General features: G+C 43.9%; 1 protein-coding gene across 1 annotated transcript in view; it reads right to left on the reverse strand.

The window, feature by feature from the left end:
• Ctnnbl1 (catenin beta like 1) overlaps positions 1 to 25,093 on the reverse strand; it is a 174,015-nt gene that overhangs the window by 64,000 nt on the left and 84,922 nt on the right. The window contains exons 9-10 of the mRNA XM_036184644.1: positions 25,020 to 25,078; positions 23,467 to 23,615 (exon numbers count right to left, since the gene is read on the reverse strand). Coding sequence (XP_036040537.1) covers positions 23,467 to 23,615; positions 25,020 to 25,078 — 208 coding nt within the window. The remainder of the gene's footprint in view (positions 1 to 23,466; positions 23,616 to 25,019; positions 25,079 to 25,093) is intronic.

Consider the following 25,093-nt stretch of genomic DNA (forward strand, 5'->3'; position numbering starts at 1 on the left):
AGCAGGAGGCTACACAAATAAAGTACTTGTTCTTCCTGTGGTTAGACTTCTGCACCCTGCTTTACAAGCTGGGATTTACGGAGGTTATGGTTAGGACAGATAATCATGCAGGCAGAAATTAGGAAACTGAGCTACCAATGCTCATTGTTTAGCCACTGAGTGGCATCCTGAAGTGAAGGACGGTTGCAGACCAGGGCACCTTCAGCTTCTGTTGAGCATACACAGAAACCATTTCACAAATGACACAGAACTGCCTGAAATACTAAAGGCAAAGGAGCTTGGCTAAGCCAAGCCCCTCTTTTTTCCCTGCCTAAGCAAATTCATGAAACAAAAGACTTTAAAGCAAAGGCCCTTCTTTGGGTAGGCAGTGCAGGACATGTTTAAAGGGGGCAGTAATTGCGTATTGATCACCATTTAGGCAAGCTGCATGGAGGTGAACTTTGGAATATTCATTGGGCTCAAGTTCAGGCTTTTAGCAATCAATAGCTGTTTGGCCTGACTTTCTTGAGTTGACTTTATTTGAAATATTTATTCTACTGGAGGACAAGTAGTTTATCTTAGTCTTGTCTGGGTTCATCGGGTTGTCGATCATGCCAGGACCAATGTGAACACCAAAGTCCACCACCTGGGTGCCTACGGTCAGTGGCTGGGTCGTCTGCTGCCTATCTGCTCATGTGTGCCTTGGATGCTGAGGCAGTGTCTCCTGTTGTAGTTTTAATTAGCTTGTTCTTTATCACACCCAAACACTTCTGTAGTGAACAGAGATTCTGAGTATAATTTTCTTTGCTCATTTTTTTCTTTACTCAAATATTTATGAAACACCTAACAGGTGCCAGACATCTAGTCAAGAATGTAGAGACAAAGCTCAGCTCATGGTTGGTCTACGTGGAACAGAAACAAGCAGATGAGGGATGAGGGCAGCCTGAGGAAGGCTGGGTCCTGCAGCAGAGGTAAAGGACGGGGAGTGCAGCAAGGAGGTCTGCCGAGGGAGCAGATGCTGAAACTGTGTTTCCCAGACAGGTAAAGAGGCAGCAGGAGGAAAGGGCTAGAGCAGCAGGAGCTAGAGCAGGTGCACACCAGGGAAAGGGTGAGTGGGCTGCATCAGAGCAGAAGCCAGGTGCCTGTGTGCCTTAGGAGGCAGGATTGCTCAGGCTCAGATAGATGGTGGGTGGGGCAGGAGAAAAGAGAAAACAAGAGCAGAGGCAGAGAGCAGGGAGTGGTGGCTTAAATATGACTGCCCCCATAGGCTCACATATTTGAATGCTCGGTCACCAGGGAGTGGCACTATTTGAAAGGATTAGGAGGTGTGGCCTTGTTGGAGGAAGTGTGTCACTAGAGGTGGGCTTTGAGGTTTCAAAAGGTCATGCCAGACAGGACCAGGCTCGCTGTCTCTTGGCCTGAGGATCACGATGCTACTGTTCCAGAACCATTGGTGCTGCCATGGTCCCTGCCATGATGATAAAGCCTAAACCTCTAAAGCTGTGAGCAAGCCCCCAATTGATTTATTCTTAAGTGTTGCCTTGGGGGCTGGAGAGATGGCTCAGGGGATCCAGGTTCAATTCCCAGCACCCACATGGCAGCTCACAACTGTCTGTAACTCTAGTTCCAGGGGATCCAATGTCCTCACACAGAATACATACAGGCAAAACACCAGTGTACATTAAATAAATAAATAAATAAATAAATAAATCTTTAAAAAGAAAAGAGCAGCCTTGGTCCTGGTGTCTCTTGACAGCAACAGAACAGTGGCTAAGACACAGGGCAAAGGCGCAGAAAGAAGACGGAGGGAAAGGGCGAGAGTTCTGGTTAGAGCTGGGCTGCCTCTGGGACAGGGCCATGATGTTCAGCTAGGACTTAACGGGTCTTAAAATTCAGGAGTGAGGGGAAATCTGAGAGAATCACTACATCTGCAGGCTACAACTGAATCTCCTGTGTGACACGACCCTGACGTAGTCTTTTTAAAGATAGAGAAGAACAGCAGAACTCAGGAGGAAATGTATTTAAGGACAAGCCAAAGAGGTAAAGTCCTTTTTCCAGAACTCTGGCTAACTGGGACTAATTAAAGAAGTAATCAGGATTCTTTAAAAGATACTGGTAACTAGGAGCCCATCCTGGCAAGAAACCTGGCTAATCCTCAGCAAGATCATTTCTGTTTAGTTTGAATGCGCAAGGTAAAGTGTATTTCCCCTAGAGCTCCCCAAACCTAAGACCATTTTATCAGACACGACCTTTGCATGAGTTTGACAGCCTGCTCAAGATGCCTGTATAATCAGCTTCCTACCACTATAACAAAATACCTGAAGCAGTAATTAACTTCTAGAAAAAAGGTTTATTTATTTTAGTTCATGGTTCTGGAGGTTCCACATCATTGCTCTGGGCTTCTGGTGGGGGGTACCAGATGACAATAGCTAACACATAGCAGAGCAAAACTACCTGAGTCCCTGAGGCAGAAAGCAGGAGGAAGACGCTAGAAAGCAATAATCACTGTCAAAGGCACACCTCTAATGACCTAACAACTTCCCACTAGATTCCACTATCTCTAAGCAACACCACCCTAAGGGTCAAATCTATCACATGTGGACCTTTGGGGACACTCATCCAGATCATTATCAAGGGCCAGTGGTTTCAGGCTATCAGCACAATGTCCTTCAACACTGTTCATAGTCAATTCACATGAGCCCACAAGTCAACATATAATTGCTAAGACACATTTCTTCTTACCAGAGCATAGGTATGGCCATGTGACTCTCTATAGCCAATAAGATGTGAGTATAACATATGCAGCCTCAGAAGAGAAACTAAAAGATGTACTGTATCTCATAGGCTTTCCCCTTTCCCCTGTGAATGGCACCTTGTGAGTGGCATGTCCTACTAAGTTCTGCCCCTTGAGTCCAAGATCCAAAATACACAAGGCAGACAGCAGAACTTCCAGTAGCCAGCTGTAGAGGTGTTAGGTGTGAAAAGCCTCTGTTGAAGTTCTTGGGATCTGGGCTTACTACTACACCAAACCTGACTGATGAGTGACACTGTCTTGGGAGGACAGGTGGTGTGGGGGACACAGCGAAGTGACTCCTGCTTTAAGAGTTGTGCTGTATTACTTCTACCAGCAACAAACTGTAAGAAAATGGACCTTAAAAGTATAATACGCTGTGCTCACCTCGTGAGTTAAAATGGAGGAACAAGAACTGGATTTTTATGTCCCCTCCCTTCTTAAAGCAAGTGTGGGGCAATGGGAAAATATACAGAGCAGTGGTGAACAGAACAGTTCCCAGACCCTGAAACAAGGCAGCACACAGTGAGCTTGTCTGCAGGAGACTCCAGGACTCAGAGCAGTGGGAGGTGGAGCTCTGAGTCTGTAGAAACTGGTGCAGCTGGAGTCCACAGCTCAGGGAACCAAAATGTGGGTCTGGGCAGGGCCCTCTGAGGGCCCTTCCAAGTCCTCAGGACACTAGCCAGGGCTGTAGAAAGGAGTTGCCTGAAAGGGTAGGGCAAATAATTCCTAGAGCTCAAAAGGCCAGCAGGCCAGCAGCTCATAGGAAAGCGTGTAGAGCACTAGGAAGGCCTCACCCTAGAAACACAATAAAACCCACTGCAGTCTACCAGGCTCAGGAGATTTAAAAAGACCCCTTAAAAGGACCTGAAGAGGCCGAAGAGATGGCTAGTTGGTAACAGGCCTGCTGTACAGTCATGAGGCCCTGAGTTCGGATCCCAAGAACTCACAGAAGAAGTGAGAGACTCTGGTGCCTCCTGAAACCCTCAACGCTAGTGAGTGAAGTGAGGACAGAAACAGGTGGATCTCTGAAGCTCACTGGCCAGCCAGCCTAGCCAACCATGAGCATCAGCAGAAGCTGAGACCCTGTCTCAGAAAGTGAAGGTAGAGGGTGGTGAGATGGTTCAGGGTAGAAGCGTCTGCTATGCATTTCTCCTGAACTTGAGTTCAAGTCCTTGTACTCATTAGGTGGAAGGAGAGAACCAATTCCACAAAGCTGTCCCCCAACCTCCACAGGCATGCCCTGGCATGTACAGACTACCACCCACTATCATATAGACACACTAATAAGACATTTGAAGAATAAAAACACCAAAAAAACCAGCCAGAAGTCAAGAGGCAGAGGCTGGTGGATCTCTGGGAGTTCAAGTCCAGCCTGGTCTACAAAGTGAGTTCCAGGACAGCCAGGGATGTTATACAGAGAAACTCTGTCTCCAAAACAAATAACAAACAAACAAACAAATAAATAACAAAAAAGGTGAAGATCAACAGAAAAATGATGCCTGACATCAATCTCTGGCCCCTTCATACATGAGAATATGTATCTCACACGTTAATACCTACACCAACAAGAACATACACCATACCACATACATATAAAAAAGGGGAGAGAAGATCTGTTTCAAGAGTATTATATTATGAGATGTGGCTCAGTGGTAGACTGCTGGCCCAGCAATCCTGGGGTCTTGAGCTCAGTCCTCAGCACCACAAATAAGTAATTAAACTAACAAATCAAAACTAACAAAGAAACCCAGGCAACAAAGTAAAATTCACAATACTTGAAATTCAATAAATACCACCATAAAATACCACATGACAGGATTGGGAGATGAGGATATTAAAATAGCTACTATCATGGCATCTGACAATATAAAGGGAAAGAAGCATTAGTGTATTGTACTAACCCAAACTGAACTGACTAACTAGAGGGAGATGCTGTGTGGGATAAAAGCACACTGTAGAAGAAGCTAAATAGAACTGGAGAATTCCAAGTACAACATGTTAGAAAAACACAGATAAGACCACTACCAAAAAACTGTAGTGGACAACCATGAACAGCAGAGAGCACATGCAATTATGTTTTAAATACTTACTTTTTTTGTTTTTTTCTCTGTGTAGTTTTGTGCCTTTCCTAGAACTCACTCTGTAGCCCAGGCTGGCCTTGAACTCACAGAGATCTGCCTGGCTCTGCCTCCCGAGTACTGGGATTAAAGGCGTGCACCACCAACGACCGCATTGTATTATACTTTATTATTACATGTGATTATAGAATATAATCATAAACATGTACATAGAATTATAGACCCTGAAAGGCAGATGGGGGTGTGTGTGACAATTTTTTTTTTTTTTAAAACTCTCATGGCCAAAATAATTCTACACTGTTTTGGAGACTGGGTCTCACTATTCACTATGTAATCTCAAAGTTGAGATCCTCCTTGCCTCGTTTATAAAGATCATAAGCAATGTCAGGCAAATACGTAGATATACCTCTGCTCCCCCAGACCCAATCCTCAGGGTCATCCCTAGCGCTGCAATAGAACACCAGCTGTAGCCTCTGTCCCCTCCTCTATCCACACCTCTTGTGGATCTCAGACCATGCCCCCATGGCCTCCCCTCTCCATGCTGTGTCCCAGTCCCCATATCGAGCAAGCAGAAACCCCCTGCTCAACCACAGGCCATGCCTGCCAGAAGATCAGGTAGGTGTCTGTGGACCTTTTCATGCTCTCTGTTCCCCTAGAACCAATCATCAGAGTCATCCCTAGTGCTGCAACAGACCATCTCCCCAGCCTCCTACACCAGTAAGCATTCTCCATGAACACACCAGCCAAGTAGACAAGTAAAACAGGCCACACAGAGTCAACACTCTCTGAAAGTCCAGAAAGGTACAGAAACCAAGGAACAAAACAGCCACCCAACAAAGACAAACCCAGAAATTGGCACCTAGATCTATAATCACCCCAAACCCAGATGCCTAGGTGCCAGTGTAAGAACATGATCAACAGCAGCCAAGGCCCAGCTATCCTTCCACAGCAAGCCCAGAAAATTCCAGCATAGCTGAAGCATAAGAAAAAGACCTTAAACTAATGATATGAAGATGATAGAGGTCCTAAAAGGAGAAATGAATAAATCCCGTAAAGAAAGCCAAGAAACAAACAAACAGTTGAAGGAAACAAATAAAACAGTTCAAGACCTGAAACTGGAAATAGAAACAATAAAGAAAACACAAACTGAGGGAATCCTGGAAATGAAAAATCAAATTAAGTGAACAGGAACTACACAGGCAAGCTTCACCAATAAAATATAAGAGATGGAAGAGAGAATCTCAGGCATTGAAGAGACAAGAGAAGAAATGGATATATGTTGGTCAAAGAAAATGTAAATCTAAAAAATTCCTGACACAAAACATCCAGAAAACCTGGGACACAATGAAAAGAGCAAACCTAAGAATAACAGGAATAGAAGAAGGAGAAGAATCCCAGATTAAAGGTCCAGAAAATATTTTCAACAAAATCACAGAAGAAAATTTTCCTAACCTAAAAAAGATGCCTATCAAGGTACAAGCTTACAGAACACGAAACACTAAATATACAGAACAAAGCAAGAATATTAAAATCTGCAAGGGAAAAAGAGCAAGTAACACATAAAGGCAGACCTACTGGAATTACACCTGACTTCTCAATGAAGACTATAAAAGCCATAAAGGCTTAGACTGTAGGATAAAAGGGCCAGTCAGGGAAACATACCTTGGTCCTGAAATCAGAGCCAAAAATGTTAAAAAGGGCCAGTGAAAGAAACACACTTTGGCCCTGAAAACAGAACCAACGAAACACATTATGCCCCTGACAAACTCAGCACAAAAACCAACCAATCCCTGAGCAAGAAATCCAGCCAATCTCTGAGTTTGTCCAATCTCAGGGATTGAAATCCAACCAATTCCCACCCTGAAAATCTTCACCCTGGAAAAACTCCACCCCTAAGAAGCCCTATATAAGGCCTGTGCCTGTTCAGTTTGCTGCTGCCTTTTCCCACCCTGTCAGAGGCAGCCGCTCTGCTGGATTCCTCCCTCCCAGAAAATCTCTTGAATGAGTTCTGGGTGAAGACCTTCATTCCGATCAGAGAAGTAACAACTTTTGCTAGAGCCGGAGCAAACTGCTACATTTTGCAGGGGTGGGGTGGGGGGTGTTTCTTCTTTAACAGAGTAAAGCAGAGAAGTAACAACTTTCATCAGAGCAGGGAAGCAACAGACATCTATACTGGGAAATGCCCTTAGTGGAGTGGAGCAGAAAAGGGACATCTCTGCTGGGAAACTCCCTTAGTAGAGTGGAGCACAGAAGAAATGTAATGACTCTCTCAGAGAGGAGCAGGATTGCTACGTTCCTGTGGGGAAACCATCCCCCACCAGAACACAGCTATAGACAGAGCCTCGCTCCCGACAGTCAGGATACCTTTCCCTTCACACCTATAGGTGTAGCCTGGCTTCCAACAAGATATCTTTCCTTTCAGAGCTATAGGTATAGCCTGGTTCCTAACAGTCAGGATACCTTTCCGTTCAGAGCTGTAACATTATATAGACAGATGTGCTGCAGACTCTAAGTAGACCACGGATTACCAGCCTAGATTACTATACACAGCAAAACTTTCAACTACCATAAATGGAGAAAATAAGATATTCCACAAGTAAGTCAAATTTAAACAAGATCTATCTACAACTCCAGCCTTACAGATGCTGCTAGAAGGAAAACTCTAAACCAAGGAAGTTAACTGCACCCATGAAAACACAGGAAATAATTGTATACCAGCAAAACCAAAAGAAAGGAAACACATACACACCACCACCACCACCAATAACAACAACAACAACAACAACAAAAATAATACGTCATTGGTCATTTATATCTCTCAATATCAATGGTCTCAATTCCCCAATAAAAGGACATAAACTAACAGAATGGATGCAAAAAATAGGATCTAACCCTCTGCTGAATACAAGAAACACACCTTAACATCAAGAATAGTTATTACCTCAGGTAAAGAGTTGGAAAAGGATATTTCAAGCAAATGGATGTAAGAAATAAGCTGGTTTAGCCACTATAAGGGAAAGGACACTACATATGCATCATAGAAAAATCCACCAAGATGACATTTTAATTAATTAATTAACTAATTAATTAATTAATTTATTTATTTATTTTTTGGTTTTTCGAGACAGGGTTTCTCTGTGTAGTTTTGCACCTTTCCTGGAACTCACTCTGTAGCCCAGGCTGGCCTCGAACTCACAGAGATGCACCTGGCTCTGCCTCCCGGGTGCTGGGAATAAAGGCATGCGCCACCACCACCCGGTGACATTTTAATTCTTAACATCTATGCTCCAAACACAAGGATACCTATTTTTGTAAAAGAAACACCACTATGGCTTAAATCACACACTAACTCTCACACACTGATAGTGGGAGACTTCAATGCTCCACTCTCACCAATGGACAGGTCATCCAGACAAAAATTAAGTAGAGAAATGCTGGAGGTAACAGATGCTATAAGCCAAATAAACTTAATAGGTATCTACAGAACATTCCACCCCCAAACAAAAGAATATACCTTCTTCTCAACACTTCACGGAACTTTCTCCAAAACTGACCACATATTTGGAATGCAAAGCAAGTCTTAAGAAAACTGAAATAACTCCCAGTATCCTATCAGACCACCATGGATTAAAGCTGGATATCAATAACAACAGAAACAACAGAAAGCTTACAAACTCATGAAACTGAACAACTCTCTACTGAATGAAAAAATGGGTCAAGACAGAAATAAAGAACTTAAAGACTTCCTAGAATTCAATGAAAATGAATACACAAAATACCCAAACTTATGGGACACAATGAAAGCTGTGCTTAAGAGGAAAGTTCATGACACTAAGTGCCTGCATTAAAAAAGTTGGAGAGCTCTCATACTAGCAACTTACCAGCACATCTAAAACAAAAAGAAGTAAGCACACCCAAGAGAAGTAGACAGCAAAAAATAATCAAACTGAGGGCTGAAATCAATAAAATAGAAACACAGAAAAATTCAAAGAATCAATGAAACAAAGAGTTGGTTCTTTGAGAAAAATCAACAAGACAGACAAGGCCTTATCCAAACCAAATAAAAGACAGAGAAAATATGTCAATTAATAAAATCAGAAACAAAAAGTGGACATAACAGCAGACATTGTGGAAAATCAAAGAATCATTAGGACATACTTTTAAAAAAAACATGTACTCCACAAAATTGGAAAATCTAAAAGAAATGCTTAATTTTCTTGATAGGTACCACTTACCAAAATTAAATCCAGATCAGATAAATAATTTAAGTAGAACTATAATCCATAGAGAAATAGAAGCAGTCATTAAAAAGTGTAGGGAAAGGGGCCGGCTAAAAAAATTCAGTGAGATCAGAGCCATCTATGCTGTGGGCAACTAACCTGTGAAACCAACCAATCACAGAGCAGAAAAGTAGCACCCCAGCCTTGGAGCCCAGAACCAGGGAAAGAAACACAGTCTGGGTCTGGGACCTGAGCCAGAAAAAGGAACATTTTATCCCCAAACCTAGAAGCAAGGAAACATGTCTTGACTCTGAAACCAGTACTAAAGAAACACTCTTGATCCCTAGAATCAGAGTTAGTGAAAGAAATATGCCTTGGCTTTAGAATTAGTGTCAAAAAGCTAAGAAAGGCCAGTGAATGAAACACAGTTTGGCTCTGAAATCGGGGCCATCTCTTACCCTAGCCTACAAAAATGACCAATCCCTGGACAAACAAAACCTGTTCTCTCCACTCTGGTAGAGGCAGCTACTCTCCTGGACACCTCCTTCCCAAATAAATCTCTTTCTCAAAAGAGTTTGGGGTGTGAAGATCTTAATTCACTGGCGCAGAGAAGAACCTTGATGAGACATCCCATAGTGGACAGGGCAAGAGAGAGCTGAAAAAGTAACACTTTTCTCCAGAGCTGGAGGAGATTGCTACATTTCTGCAGGGGTTTCCCCTTTTGCAGAGTGAAGCAAAAGAAGCAACATCTTAGGGAAGCCCCCTTAAGTGGGGTCTAAGCAAAGCTCAGCTGTAGTGGTTCTCCAAGAGAGGAGCAGGATTGCTATATCCTGAGGGGAGACTATCCCCCACCACATCAGGTATAGCCTGACTCTCCTGAGCAGAAAGAATACCTTCTCCTCCCTGCTGAGCTGTCCTAGCAGCTCCAGCCATCAGAGCTGTTCTAAGCAGCTCAAGATGTTGCCTGACTCCCCAAGCAGTCAGAGTTGCAAAACTCATTTTGGTACAGAAACCCAGGACCAAACCTGCAGAGTTGCAACAAAGTTACTTATAAAAAGTCTTCCAGGGCTGGAGAGATGGCTCAGCGGTTAATAGCACTGGTTGTTTTTCCAGAGATCCTGAGTTCAATTCCCAGCAACCACATGGTGGCTCACAACCATCTGTAATGAGATCTGGTACCCTCTCCTGGCCTGCAAGGACACATGCAGGCAGAACACTGTATACATAATAAATAAATAAATCTAAAAAAAAAAAAAAAAAAGTCTTCCAATCAAAAAAATCCCAGGGCCAGACGATTTTAGCACATACTTCTACCAAACTTTCAAAGAAGAGCTAATACCAATACTTTTTAAATTATTCCACAACAGAGAAACAAAAGGAACATTGTCCAATTCATTTTATGAAGCCATAGCTGTCCTGATACCCAAACCACATGAAGACTCAAAGAAAGAGAATTACAGACCAAATTTACTTATGAACAAAGATGCAAAAATAATAAAATACTCGCAAACAGAATCAAAGAACACATCAAAAAGATCATCCACTAAGATCAAGTACACTTCATCCAGAGATGCAGGATTATATGAAAATCAGCCAGTGTAATCTACTATATAAATAATCTGAAACAAAAAGCCACATGATCATCTTATTAGATGCAGATAAGACCTTTCACAAAATACAACACCTCTTCATGATAAAAGTCCTGGAGAGATTAGGGATACAAGAGATTTACCTTAACAAAATAAAGGCAGTTTTCAGCAAGCATCAAATTAAATAGAAAGAAACTCAAAGCAATTCCACCAAAATCAGGAACAAGACAAGTTTGTCCACTCTGTGTCTATTCAATATAGTACCTGAAATTTTAGCTAGAGCAATAAGACTACTGAAGGAGATCAAGGGGGGTATAAATTGGAAAGGAAGAAGTCAAAGTATTGTTATTTGCTGATGATAAAATAGTGACCCTAAAAATTCCACCAGGGTACTCCTACAGCTGATAAATAACTTCACTAAAGTGACTAGATACAAGATTCACTCAAAAACAAACAAATGAACAAAAAATCAGTAGTCCTCCTATATACAAATGACAAATGGACTGAGAAAGAAATCAGGGGGACAACACCCTTCACAATAGCCTCAAATAATATAATATATCTTGGGGTAACTCTAATCAAGCAAGTGAAAGACCTGTATAATTAAAAACTTCAATCTTTGAAGAAGGAAATTATAGAAGATGTCAAAGATCTCCCATGCTCATGAATCAGTAGGATTAACATAGTAAAAATAGCCATCCTACCAAAAGCAATCTGCAGATTCATTACAATCTCCATCAAAATTTCAACACAATTCTTTACACACCTTGAAAGGAAAATTCTCAATTTCATTAAAAAAAAAAAACCAAAACAAACAAACAAACAAAGAAAACAATTCACAATCTTGCAGTCCCTCCTCTTTCTCGACAGTTAGACTCCTGGAGCTCCACCTGGGGCCTGACTGAGGATCTCTGCATCCACTTCCATCAGTTATTTGATGAGAGTTCCAAGACGACTGTTAGGGTGTTTAGTCATCTGATCACCAGACTAGGTCAGATCAGGCTTTCTCTCGACCATTGCCAGCAGTCTACAGAGGATATATCATTGTGCATTTCTGGGGAATTCTCCAGCACTCTGCCTATTCCTGTTCTCATGTGGTCTTCATTTATCATGGTCTGTTATTCTTCATTCTCCCTTTCTGTTCTGGATCCAAATTTTCTTTATCCATTCTTCAGTTGAAGGGCATCTAGGTTGTTTCCAGGTTCTGGCTATTACAAACAATCCTGATATGAACATAGCTGAGCAAATGCCCTTGTGGTATGATTGAGCATTCCTTGGGTATATGCCCAAGAGTGCTACAGCTGGGTCTTGGGGGAGATGGATTCCCAATTTTCTAAGGGAGCGCCATATTGATTTCCAAAGTGGCTGTACAAGCTTGCATTCCCACCAACAGTGGAGGAGAGTTCCCCTTGCTCCACATCCTCTCCAGCATAAGCTGTCTACTGTGTTTTTGATCTTAGCCACTCTGACAGGTGTAAGGTGGTATCTCAGAGTCATTTTGATTTGCATTTCCCGGATAATTAGGGATGTTGAGCAATTCCTTAAATGTCTTTCAGCCATTTGAACTTCCTCTGTGGAGAATTCTCCATTTAGTTCTATAGCCCATTTCTTAATTGGACTGTTGGGCATTTTGATGTCTAATTTCTTGAGTTCTTTATATATTCTGGATATCAGCCCTCTGTCAGATGTGGGGTTGGTGAAGACCTTTTCCCATTCTGTAGGCTGTCGCTTTGTCTCCAAGATTGCAAAAAGCACAGGGACAAATAGCCAATCGAATGGAAGCACATGAATTATGAACCAATGGCTGTGGAGCCCCCAGCTAGATCAGGCCCTCTGGATAAGTGAGACAATTGAATAGCTTGATCTGTTTGGGAGGCACCCAGGATGTGGGACCAGGACCTGTCCTTAGTGCATAGTGCATGAGCTGGCTGTTTGGAACCTTGGGCTTACACAGGGACACATGCTCAGCCTGGAAGGAGGGGACAGGACCTGCCTGTACTGAATCCACCAGGTTTAAATGATTCCCCAGGGGTGTCTTGGTCCTGGAGGACACGGGAATGGAGGGGAGGGGCTGGAGGGAAGGTAGGGGTAGGGGCAGGAGGGGGGAGGACAGGGGAACCCATGGCTGATATATAAAATTAAAACACATAATAATAATAATAATCATCATCATCATCATCATCATCATCAACCAAAAAACAGGACAGCTAATCCTGAACAATAAAAGAACTGTTGCGGGGCATCACTATTCTTGACTTCAAGTTGTACTACAGTTGTACTTCAAATTTTTAGTAATAAAAACCACATGGTATTGGCATAAAAACCGCATGGTATTGGGTAAAAACAGACATGTTGATCAATGGAACTGGCTAGAAGACCCAGACATAAATCCAGACACCTATGGACACCTGGTTTTTTATAAAGAAGCCAGAAAGACACAATGGAAAAACTAAAGCAACATCAACAAAGCTGGTCAAACTGGATATCTGCAAGTAGACGAATGCAAAATAGATACAAGTGGATCAAAGACTTCAACATAAAACCAGACACACAGAACCTGATACAAGAGAAAGTGGGAAGTAACCTTAAATGCACTGGCACAGGAGACTACTTCCTGAACAGAACACTGATAGCACAGGCACTAAGATCAATAATTAATAAATGGGATCTCATAAAACTGAAAAGCTTCTCTATGGCAAAGGACATCATCAATAGAACAAAGGGTTAGTCTACAGAATGGGAAAAACATCCAATACAAGTTTAAAATCCAAAATATATAAAGAACTAAAGAAACCAGATATTTAAAAAACCAAACAATCTACTTTAAAAATGGGGTACAGATCTAAACAGAGAATTCTCAATAGAGTAATCTCAAATGGCTAAGAAACTCTTAAAAGTTCAACATCCTTAGCCATCAGGGAAATGCTAAGGAAATAAAAACTACTTTGAGATTCTATCTTACACCAATCAGAATTGCTAAGATCAAAAACACAAGTGACAGCTCATGCTGATGAGGATGTGGAGCAAGGGAAACACTCCTCTATTGCTGGTGGGAATGCAAACTTGTACAGTCACTATGGAAATCAATATGGTGTTTCCTCAGAAAACTGGGAATTGACCTACCTCATGATCCAACTATACCACTCTTGGGAATACACCCAAAGGACACTCCATCCTACCCCAAGGACACTTGGTCAACTGTGTCCATCGTGGTTTTATTCATAATAGCCTAGATGTTCCACAATCAAATAATGGATGAAGAAAATGTGGTACATTTACACAATGGAGTATTATTACTCAGCTGTTAAAAAAATGACATTGAAATTTGCAGGCAAATGGATGCCTACTAGACTAGTGAGGTAACCCAGATCCAGAAATACAAATATGGTATACATTCACTTATAAGTAGATATTAGCTGTTGAGTAAATGAAAATCAAGCTACAATCCACAGACCCAGAGAGGCTGAGTAACAAGGAGAGCTCTAGGCGGGGGATGCATGGATCTCCCAGGAAGGGGAAATAGAACAGATTTCACAGGTGGGCTGGGGGCCAGTGGGGGGACAGGAGCAGGAGGGAATCAGGTGTGTGTGAGGGGGAGGGGATGGAGGGAGAGAATGTAGGGAGAAACAGCTGAAACTGGGGAGCATTTGGGGGACTTTGTGGAAACCTAGTGCAGTGATGGGAGTAGAAGCAAAGACCCATAGCCAAACATCATTGTAGGAGCCGGAGGGCATGGAGGACACCAAGAGAACATAGTCCACTGAATCAACTAAGCAAGGCTCATATGGGCTCACAGAGTCTGACATGGGCATGCATAGGTCTGTGCTAGGTTCTATGTGTGTGTTATAGCTGTTAGCTTGGTGATTTTATGGAGTATCCAGTGGGAATGGGTGTTTCTGAAGGGAAATGGAGGGAAAGTGGATTTGGGGGAGAGGGGAGCTGGAAAAATGGAGGGAGGGGAAACTGAGGTTGGGATGTATTGTATGAGAGAAGAATCTATTCTCAATAAAACACACACACACACACACACACACACACACACACACACACACAGAGAGAGAGAGAGAGAGAGAGAGAGAGAGAGAGAGAGAGAGAGAGAATAGAAATATATTTAATAGAAAAAACTCATTTTTTCCCTATAAAATCTATTTTAAAAGATAGCTGACTATTTAAACAACAATACAATACTCTGCATTGGGATTCCCACCATATTCTGACATCAAATGTTACTGCAGCAGGAAGAAGACCAGAGAGAGGATATCCCGTGGGCTCCACAACACAGTTGGGAGGGGCACTCCTGGGGTAGATACTACTATGGAACACTTCATTTAACCTTAACTGTCTTTTTTAGGCTCTGTCTCCAAATCCAGTCACCTAGAGGTACCAGGGCTTCAGCACACCAATTTGGTGGGAGAAGGAGGCAAGGCAACTTATTTTAGAACAGATGGTAAAAGACACTTGATGCTAACACTAATTAAGGGGATGCTGTGGTGGTTATAGTATTAGGAATCAAGTTTCAGATCAAAGAGCAATCCTAGGGAAGAAGAAAGTAATTTCTTTATTAAAAAGGGGGGGGGCAGTTACTCAAAAGAACATGTGATCTGAAATGTTTTTAACTTCTTTGTTGTTGTTTTGGGACAGGGTTTCTCTGTGTAGTCCTGGCTGTCCTGGAACTCACTCTATAGACCATGCTGGCCTCAGAATCCAAATTCAGAGATTCATCCACCTCTACCTTGCCAGTGCTGGGATTAAAAGTGTACGCCACCACACCTGATGTAATCTGAACTGTTTAAGCATCTAAAATAACTTCAGAATGCACACAGTGAAAGCTCACAGGAGAAAAGGACAAAGGCAAACATCCATGAGAACAGTCCCAGCTTCACTAACACCCTCAGTAACCGACCAAACCAAAATATGAGCTGTAAGCAACAGGACACCAACTCTACCTACCCACCACAGCCAAGCGCTCTTCAGATACACAAGGAAGACTTGGGAGCAGGACTAATCTGGGCCCTCAACAAGGCTTCAAAGTCAAGACGGGTTCAGGTCACACACAGTGTTTTCTCAGACTACAGTGTAGTTGATGTAGAAGTGAGTAAGGGTAGGTAGCTGGAAAAGCATCGACTATTTGAGAACTTAACAATACCCTCAAAGTACTTCATGAAAAATGAAATCAAAATGGCATCTTGAATTAAATACAAATGAAAACACATTACAGCACAAGTGAGTACGGCACCCTGATGCTGAGTTGGAGGGGATTTACGACAGTACACATATTAGAAAATAACAGAGCCCTCAAATGAACAACTTCAGATTTCTACCTTGAAAGGTCACGGAAAGAGCAAATTGGCCCTCCTGAAGTTACAAAAGCAAAAAAGAACCAGGACCAGAGCAGAAACGACCAAAACAAAAAACACAAAAGGGGTAGAGGAAAATGGTTAAACAAAAACTGGTTCTTTGAGATCAATACAATTGATAACCCCTAGCCACACTGATCAGAAGAAAAAACAAAACAGAAAATCAAACCCACAAATTATCAAGCTGAGGAATAAGCAAGTCCATCACTACAGTCTATAGACTTAAAGGAAGGGTGAGGGAAGACTCACATGCAAGTACATTTGTCAACAGACAAAAAGACACAAAGCAGTCGATTTACTCATTCACAAGACTACTGTGGCAATGAAAAGCAAAGGGCAGAACACAATGCCTGTACACACACCTGCCAGGAGACCATACTGATGACGTATAAGGACTTCTATAGCGGTCATAACTGTTACAACCTCCTACCACCAAAAGGGCGAGGATTTGAAGAGAACGACCAGCAGAGAACTGTGGAGGTCAGAGTATGCACTCAGATACCCAACACACACCACTCCCCATAAAGAAAAGCAAACTCCAATCATATGAGAGCCTTCCCCCAATGTCTATACAGTAGCACAACTCCACCGAGCAGCTGACCAAGTGCCAATGCGGAAACCAGGGTTCCTGGAGCTCCCACGCTGCCATGGGATTCAAAATGGCATTATTTTGAAAGCAGTCTGGCTGCACCTTAAAAAAAAGTACACACCAATCACATGACTGAACCACTCAACTGCCCAGTATTAACCCAAGAACAATGAGAAATATGTGTGCCTGAAGCCTTGCACATGGAATGTTCATTTTAGCTTCAGTCCTAAGGGCTAAAAACTAGATATAAATGTACATCAACAAGTGAATCAACAAACTGGTTTACTCATGGGATGGAATACTGCATGGTGGTGAAAAAGGGGTAAACCACTGCTACATAGCAAGGGTAAATCTCAAAAGAAGTTATATCGGCTGAAATTGGTCATATGCACCACCAATCCCCACCAAAAATTATATCAGGTGAAATTGGTCATATGCACCACCAATCCCCACCAAAAGCACACACTGCATTACTCCATAAACTGAATTCCATAAAATGAAATCTAATATATAATGGCCAGAAAGCAAATCGATCGTTACCTAGAAACAATGCGTCAGAGAGGAGGATTTATGGAGGGAACGGGTACAAGAAAACACGTGGTGTGATAAAGACAATTGTCATTACGCAAGCGGCAAGGGTGTGAAGGGTGGATCTACACAGAGCAATACTCATCAAATAGTCACTTCAAATACACACAATTTACCTTGGACTCAGGAAGAGCTAGCAAGTCAGACAGAAAGGCTCAGACAGGTCTGCCACCACTTCCTGTCAGCTAATCTGCTTCTACCATGGCACTCTCCATTCATGAAGTGGTACCGTCCAGCCTGCAGGGCTGGGGGATAGACTGCTTTGTGCCTGTGAAGCATTTGTCTGGTTCCCAGAGAACAGGTGCAAACTATCGGGATCCGTCTAAGACAGAACAGTGATATTTGGCTTGCGGGAAAAGGACAAACAAGTCCACTATGTGTATGCATAGCTCAGAACACAGACCATCTTCAGCCCCACAGGAGCACAGCTGCCCTCCAGGCCTGCGAGTGCTTTCTTCTGCCTGACCCTGAGAAACTCTATCTACTAGCTCCTGAAACACGGTGAAGGATGAGAATGAAAGTGCCTGTTCTTTAAGACAAAACAACAGGAGAGCAGGGACGAGAGCAGGGAGCAAACACCCAGGGCCCAGGCTGCCCTCTCTGCCCATCTACCTGGCCACAGCCCTGTTCAATGGGCCCACTGAGCCCCACTCTGCAGACAATGGCATCACCCTCTCTGTCACATTCTTGAGCCAGGAAAACCTTCCTGAAATCTCTCAGAGCAGAAAGCAACCAAACAAGAATGGTGATGTGGATGGATGTGACTGTGCCCTTCTGGTCCTCTTTTCACCTTTACAGTTAATAACCGAGATGGGCTCACCGTGTTTCTGCTACACAAGCCAGGCTGCGCTGAACACATCTCTGGGGAGCACGGTGGTCTCCTCTCTTTCTAACTGGAACAGGGTTTACAACAGAAGTAATAAGCCTCATGTCAACATTTTTAAGGAAACTGACAATGTAATTCTTCCTGTCCCACCGGCTTTGCAGTTCTTAAAGAGCCCCAAACTGTTCACACAAGGACACCTGGTGAAGAGTGCCTGCTGGTGGTGCCAGAAGACCATTTGGAGCACAGGCCAAAATTAACCAGATCTATTGGATTCTTCTATTTGTAGCTAGCATCTCATCAGAGAGAGACATTGGTAGGGACGAAGTTAGTGGCAGACCCAGCTCATTCAGGGCATCTGGGGGCAGTGACAGCACCACCTTCCTTTTCCGCTATATTCCAAACTGTCTATAATTCTGCAAACTGCCCTCTGATCGGTCACATCCTTAAACAGCACAATAAACTGAACTCTGAAGTTTAGCACCCCCCCCCCCCCTTTCTTAAAAAGTATTTTGAAACAGGGTTTCTCTGCATAGCCCTGGCTATCCTGGAACTCACTCTATAAACCAGACTGGCCTCAAACTCAGGGTATCTGCCTCTCAGGTGCTGGTATTAAAGGCATTCACCACCATATCCAGCTTTGAATTTTTTCACTCAATCATCTCTGTAAAATTGAACAGGGCTGTGGCCAGGTAGATGGGCAGAGAGGGCAGCCTGGGCCCTGGGTGTTTGCTCCCTGCTCTCGTCCCTGCTCTCCTGTTGTTTTGTCTTAAAGAACAGCTGGCTCACATTCCTACCACAATTCTTCTCCTGTCCACCAAAGGCCACCCCACAACCTATCTACTCACCAAAGGCCACCCACAACCTATCTACTCACCAAAGGCCACCCACAACCTATCTACTCACCAAAGGCCACCCACAACCTATCTACTCACCAAAGGCCACCCCACAACCTATCTACTCACCAAAGGCCACCCACAACCTATCTACTCACCAAAGGCCACCTTACACCCTCTCTGCTCACCAAGGCTATCCTATATCCTCTGCCATTGTTCTCAATTCTGGACCAAGACAGAGGCCAGGCATGGCACACCTGTGTGTCAGAGCCACTTCTCTCTCCCTGTCAATGTCATGCTGGGCATTGCCCAGAGCCTCTGCACCTTCTGCCCCACCCCATTCTGTGCTCAGCTATCAGCTATGGGACCACATGGGAAGTGTGTTTTTTCTTTCTTTCACTGTGGCTCCTACAGGATAGGAGGGCTGCCTGCTGTTTCTATCGCATGAGACTCACTCTCAATATGACCACAACAATTGTTTCTTCGTTTTCATTTGTTCTTTGGCAGTGAGAGAAGCACACAATACACAAAATGCCCCCCCCCCCCCCAATCCACACACACCTTGGCTCCATCGAGCTCTGTGAAACCCAGACAGCACAGGAATGAGCAAAGAACCAGAGCACTCACCTGGCCCCTGGGTGGCGGGGAGGAGACCAAGGCCTGAGAGGTGAGAACTGGGTAGAGCAAGCGTTCAGTCCCATTAACATCTGCTGAAGGCTGCCTTGAGCCTGGAGCAGACAGGAGGCAGGAAATGCCACCCAAACCACAGCCCAGGAGGACTCGGGAGATGAGGGAGGACAGATGAGAGTTTAAGGCCCAAAGAAGACAAAGCTAGAACCCTTTACGGGCACAGGCAGAGCCTGGAGCTGCCTCGAATATTGGTCTTTCTGAACCTTGAGGATCCGTATCATAAACACCCACAGGCCGTTCTGGGCTCTTCATCTTCTACAAAGGTGGCAGGGAAATTCTGGGCTAGCCACTTCAGGTAAGAGGTCGAGTATTCACTCCAGGGTCTTTAAACAAGTCTCTCTCCTTTCTGCAAGGCTTTGTTAGGAATTCTGCATCAGTGGTTCTAAACAGTAAGAGTATTCTCAGATTTTCTGGCTCACACAGAGGAGATGAACTGAAAGCCAATGTACATCTGTTGTACACGAGAAGATTGGGTCCCTATTCTTAGAAGCTCACAATCCAAGCTGGGTATGATGGTGCACGCCTTAAATCCCAGAACTAGGGAGGTAGAGGCAGGCAGATCTCTGTGAGTCCAGACTTGCCAGGACTACACAGTTTAAAAAAAAAAGCTTATAGTCTAGCTGGGGACTCAGATAAACATGCTGGCAGTCCAGTGGTGTCTGGCACAGCAAACAAAGGGTTCCACATCCAGCATTTGCTGGAGAAGTGACGCGGGCAGAAGGCTGCCATCGTGAGGGTCAATCACATACACCAAGGGTGCTATCAGAGGAAACAAGGGTCTGGGTTACAGCATGAGGGTGAGAGGGAAGGGGATAGGGAGGGAGGGAGGGGGAAGGAGAGGGAGAGAGAAAGTGTGTGTGTGTGTGTGTGTGTGTGTGTGTGTGTGTGTGTGTGTTCATATGTGTGCATATGAGCACATGTGCCTGCTCATGTGCATAAATGACTACCTTACTGGTGATCCTTGCTTATCTATAACCAGAAATTTAAAAACTTTCCTAAGTATATACGGGAAAACCTGCTCCTCTTAAGAGTTACTGCACTGGGTATAGTAATTACTCAGTGTCTGACCTTCTCACTAGCTGCTTTCTCTCTCTCTGTCTCTCTGTCTCTCTCTGTCTCTGTCTCTCTGTCTCTCTCTGTCTCTCTCTTTCCGAGACAGGGTTTCTCTGTGTAGCCCTGGATGTCCTGGAACTCACTCTATAGCCTAGGCTGGCCTCGAACTCACAGAGATCCACCTGCCTCTGTCTTCAGAGTGCTGGGATTAAAGGTGCACACTGCCACCACCACCCAGATGCCTCTAACTTTCTTAAAGAGAGGAATCTTGCCTTGTTTACCAAATACACCTAGCACTTAACATACAATTAACATAGTACTTTATCAATGTGTTAGTAGCTCTGAGTGGCCCAACTTTATAAAATAGGTTCCCTCAAAACCCTTGAAAATTTAGCACTATTTCTCTTACTTTTCATAAAAATAAGTAAATAAGGTCAGAGGCAGGAAATTTAAAGCAACTCAGCAAATATTCAGAGCTTGTAGATGAGAGGCCCATGATCCAAGTGCATAATCACCTCAACTCCAAAGCCCATCCTCCCACCCCATGAACTGCCTTCTGTGCGAGCTGGCCTCTCCCAGGAGTCCAGAGACTGATGGAATCAAGGGAAAATTCATATTCAGGGGCAACAAACCCACAGAAAGCTTCCTGTCCTTCTAGTGTTCCAGCATCCTAGTTTTGAATGGGCTTTCTCTAGACAGAGGACAACTTAAATATAATAGGGAAAATTTTCCTTTCCAGACAAACTTTCCACTTGGAAGTCTGAAGGAGAAAAACAATGAGAAACAAAGCACATGGACAAGAGACAAAAGGAAATGCTGAGTCTGTGAATACCACTAATTAATTCAAAAGAAGGAGTCACACAGCAGCTTCAGCACTGAAGACTGAGAGGCAGATCCGAGAGGTACAGGCTCTGGCCCCAGTCCTTTGGAGCTCTTTAATTAGCCTCCCAGAACCTCAGCATTCCTGTTTGAATAATCCCTGTTTCTGGTTATTTATTCAGCTCCCCACTGCTACACATTACAGAGCCATATGCTGCAGGAATTCATCACTTCATGTCGGCACTCAACCATCCGCAGACACTGGCAGTTCAGAGCTGTAAGAAGCTATGGGGAAGTCCCTGTAGAGTGTAGCTTTAAGGTTAGAACACCCAGAAAGCCAATGCTTTGAATGCTGCTGCTTGAGAGACAGTGGTCACTCCAATAGAGGACAGGCAATCTGAGGGGTCAGAAATAAACAATCTTAAGAAAGGAAAGCCAGAATCAGCTCAACAGTACAGGCCACTGAATAGTTTTCCGTAATTCTCTCTGCACTTTAAAAAACAATTTGCTTTTAAAAGCAATTTCTCAAAAGATTTTCAATCAATCCAAGGTCTAGGATACACTGGATGACACACATACCTCAGCCCTCCACAAGCCTTCTAAAGAAAAGAAATTTTAGAGATATGGACATTGATAATCCCCAAATCATTTAAAACACAAAATGGGTCATTGTGGAATTTGTCATGATAACAAACATTGGAAATGGCCCCAATGTCAACAACAGAAGAATGCTATGTAGGATGTCCCCTGTGTCCCTCAAGCAGTCACTGCGCTCTCATGAATAACAAAAGAAACAATACGGAACATTAGAGTGTGACGGGACTAAAACGTTAAAACAAACAAAACAACAAACCTAGAAGACAGTGTCCGCCCAAAGACAGGATGTGCTCAGGTCACAGAGTGGCATCTTAGCTTCCGGAAGGGGGGGGCCTCCCCGACACTTAACAAGCCAGGGCCTGACAACATTCTAATAGGAAACAGACTGGATGTCTGCAGCTCAGTTACACTTAATAAATGCATGCCAAATTAGTAAGACATTTTCACAGACATAGCTTTGCTCAGAGTTGTCACTGCACGTGACTAGAGGTTTCAAGATGTCGGACCCTAGCTCAGTCCCATGAATTCCATAAAGATTAGAACACTACCCAGTGCCTCTCAATTTCAAAAGCTGTCTCTTAGAGGTCCTCCACTCTGGTCACCTCCTCAGAAACTCTATTTTCCTTCCCAGGGTCAAGTATTTCCTTCACCACATTTCTCAATAACAGTCATCAAAACAAAGCATTTATTTCCAATTTTCAGATTCCATGGAGGAATTGAGACATTGGAGCAGTGTCATCTTTAGAGACTAGAACAAAAATAAAAAGATACATTAAAGAAAGCACTAAGCCCAAAGTTCTAACCATCCTTCACATTTTCATATTCCCTGTGCTTAGGCTCACAGCATGCAGAATTTATTACTGAATGAATACAAATAAATACTTTGCTGTCAACAGCAGAAATATAGACAGAGAGGTCTACAGAGAAAACTCAGCTAAGTTTAGAACAGTGGTTCTCAACCTGTGGGTCACGACCCCCCAAGGAGTTGCATATGGATATTTTTGCATATCAGATATTTACATTATGATTCCTAACATTAGCAAAATTATAGCTATGAAGTAGCATGGTTGGGGTCACCACAACATGAGGAACTGTATATTAAAGGGTTGCAGCATTAGGAAGATTGAGAACCACTGGTTTAGAAGGTAATACTTAGCTTTTCCCAAAACCAACAGAACAAAAGAACAAAGACATGGCCCTTCAAGGTAGTGGCCACATTACCAACTGACAGCCAGGACACAAACAATATACACCTTTGTTCACCAATCCTCATTTCAGAAAAGATCAGACACATTAGAACACATCCCCAAATAAACATTGCTCAGGATGAATGAGAAACTCAAGTGACTAATGGACCACAGCTACACATCCTAAATCCAAATGAGCAGTGAGGGGCAAACCGAGAGGCATCAGTGAGGAGGGGAGCAAGCTGACAGGCAGGCCCAGAAGCATACCTGAGCATGAGGTTCATGAGCTGAAGGCCCTCGCCCTTCAGGAAGCGCTCACGATTGGAGCTGAGCATCAGGCAGGAGCAGAGGGCGTCAAACAGGTTCTCCATCATCTCCTGCTCCTCCGCTGTGCTGGGGTTGTGTCTTTTAAACACCTGCCAAACAACGAGAGTAGAAAGGAGCCATCAACGGATGCTGTTTCATCATCAGCCACCATCCTACAACTTGCAAAGCCTGCCTGTCATGAATTCCCTACCAAGGAAACAGAACTCTCCAAAGAAGCTCTCGCCAGGTTCCAGTTTAAAGAAACAGTTTTCTGACCTGTGGGCACTAAATACATACATACCAGTTCATATAAACACACTAAACACTTAGCTGAGCACTGGGTCCATGAGTGACTGACAGCTTTAAGGGGGCAGATCAACAAAACAAAATAGCACCCCTCAACCCTCTTCCACTGTGAACTATGACACAAACAGACAAGCCCATAAGGGACACACACAGTGAAATAGAAAAGGGACATCTCTGAAACCATAGTTCAGGTCCAAAACCAACTCTGGCAGAGACCCTACATCCTTGCTCCTGCACAGTTCAACCTCACCAACTCTCTTCTCCTTCTAATGTGCCCACAACCCAGAGGAGCCAATCCTATCTCCTGTGAAGAGGTGCTGCTTCTGAACAGGACTGCTGAACCCCCAAACCCCCATTCAGTAGTAGGGGCTCAAAATCTCAGGAAGGGATCTGGGCAGTTCTGCATGCTCGTGCTGAGCAAAGGCTGGGAGAGTCTCTGAGCCTGGTAGGCAGCCCCATAGGATCAGTGATTGCACAGGATAAGGCCTGAGCCCCTCATGGGGACCTGAAACAGCCCTTCATGGGGATGGGAAACAGCTTCACACCACAAAGCCCTATTTTTAGTGTAGAGGCCAAGTCACTTTAGGCTGGCATCACAGGGAAGCTGTATGCAAACTGCCATCCCAGACACTCAACACTCTCCAGCCTGTGTCCAAATGATCTCTTTCCAGCACGGTTTTGGAATAGCACAGCTGAGGGCATTTCCACAAGGCCAGTAAGCCAGCAGTTCAACTGCATTTCCATTCCTTTGATCAAGCAAACGTCGGACTCTGATCTCTCACTCCGGCCTGCAATGCCGCAACCGTCCCCGCTGTCCCCACGATCTCAAGCCCACTGTGCCAGAAGTGGGTCTCCCTGAGCTCACCTGGAGCCTGAAAGAGCAGACTCCTTTAGGGGTGGAAAAGGAAGGAACGGAAGAATGTTGAGAGTAAGGCAAATGAACAGAATGGGCTCCTTCTGGCCTAAGGACACAGAGGAAAGCTCCCCGCCTTTGGGCTAATAGTCAGGAAAGGACTCACCAGGTTCACAGTGACACTTGGTCAGAAAGAACCCATGACTAAGAAAAGGAGGCAAACCGTGCGCCACCAGTGTAACCTCCAGCCTGCCTTAGTGCACCCCGTGCTGTTCCTTCTCATGTTTTCCAGCTCCACCCACTTACAGCAGGCCATGGACCTTCGTGGCTCACAGGAAGCAGAAAGATTACTCACGGATAACTGCTGAAGAAGCACATCGATCCCATCCAGCTCCCCCAGCAACTCCCTGTTTTCTAAAAGGAGGAAAA

Source organism: Onychomys torridus, chromosome 4, assembly GCF_903995425.1.
Source record: "Onychomys torridus chromosome 4, mOncTor1.1, whole genome shotgun sequence".
NCBI classification, from domain to species: domain Eukaryota; kingdom Metazoa; phylum Chordata; class Mammalia; order Rodentia; family Cricetidae; genus Onychomys; species Onychomys torridus.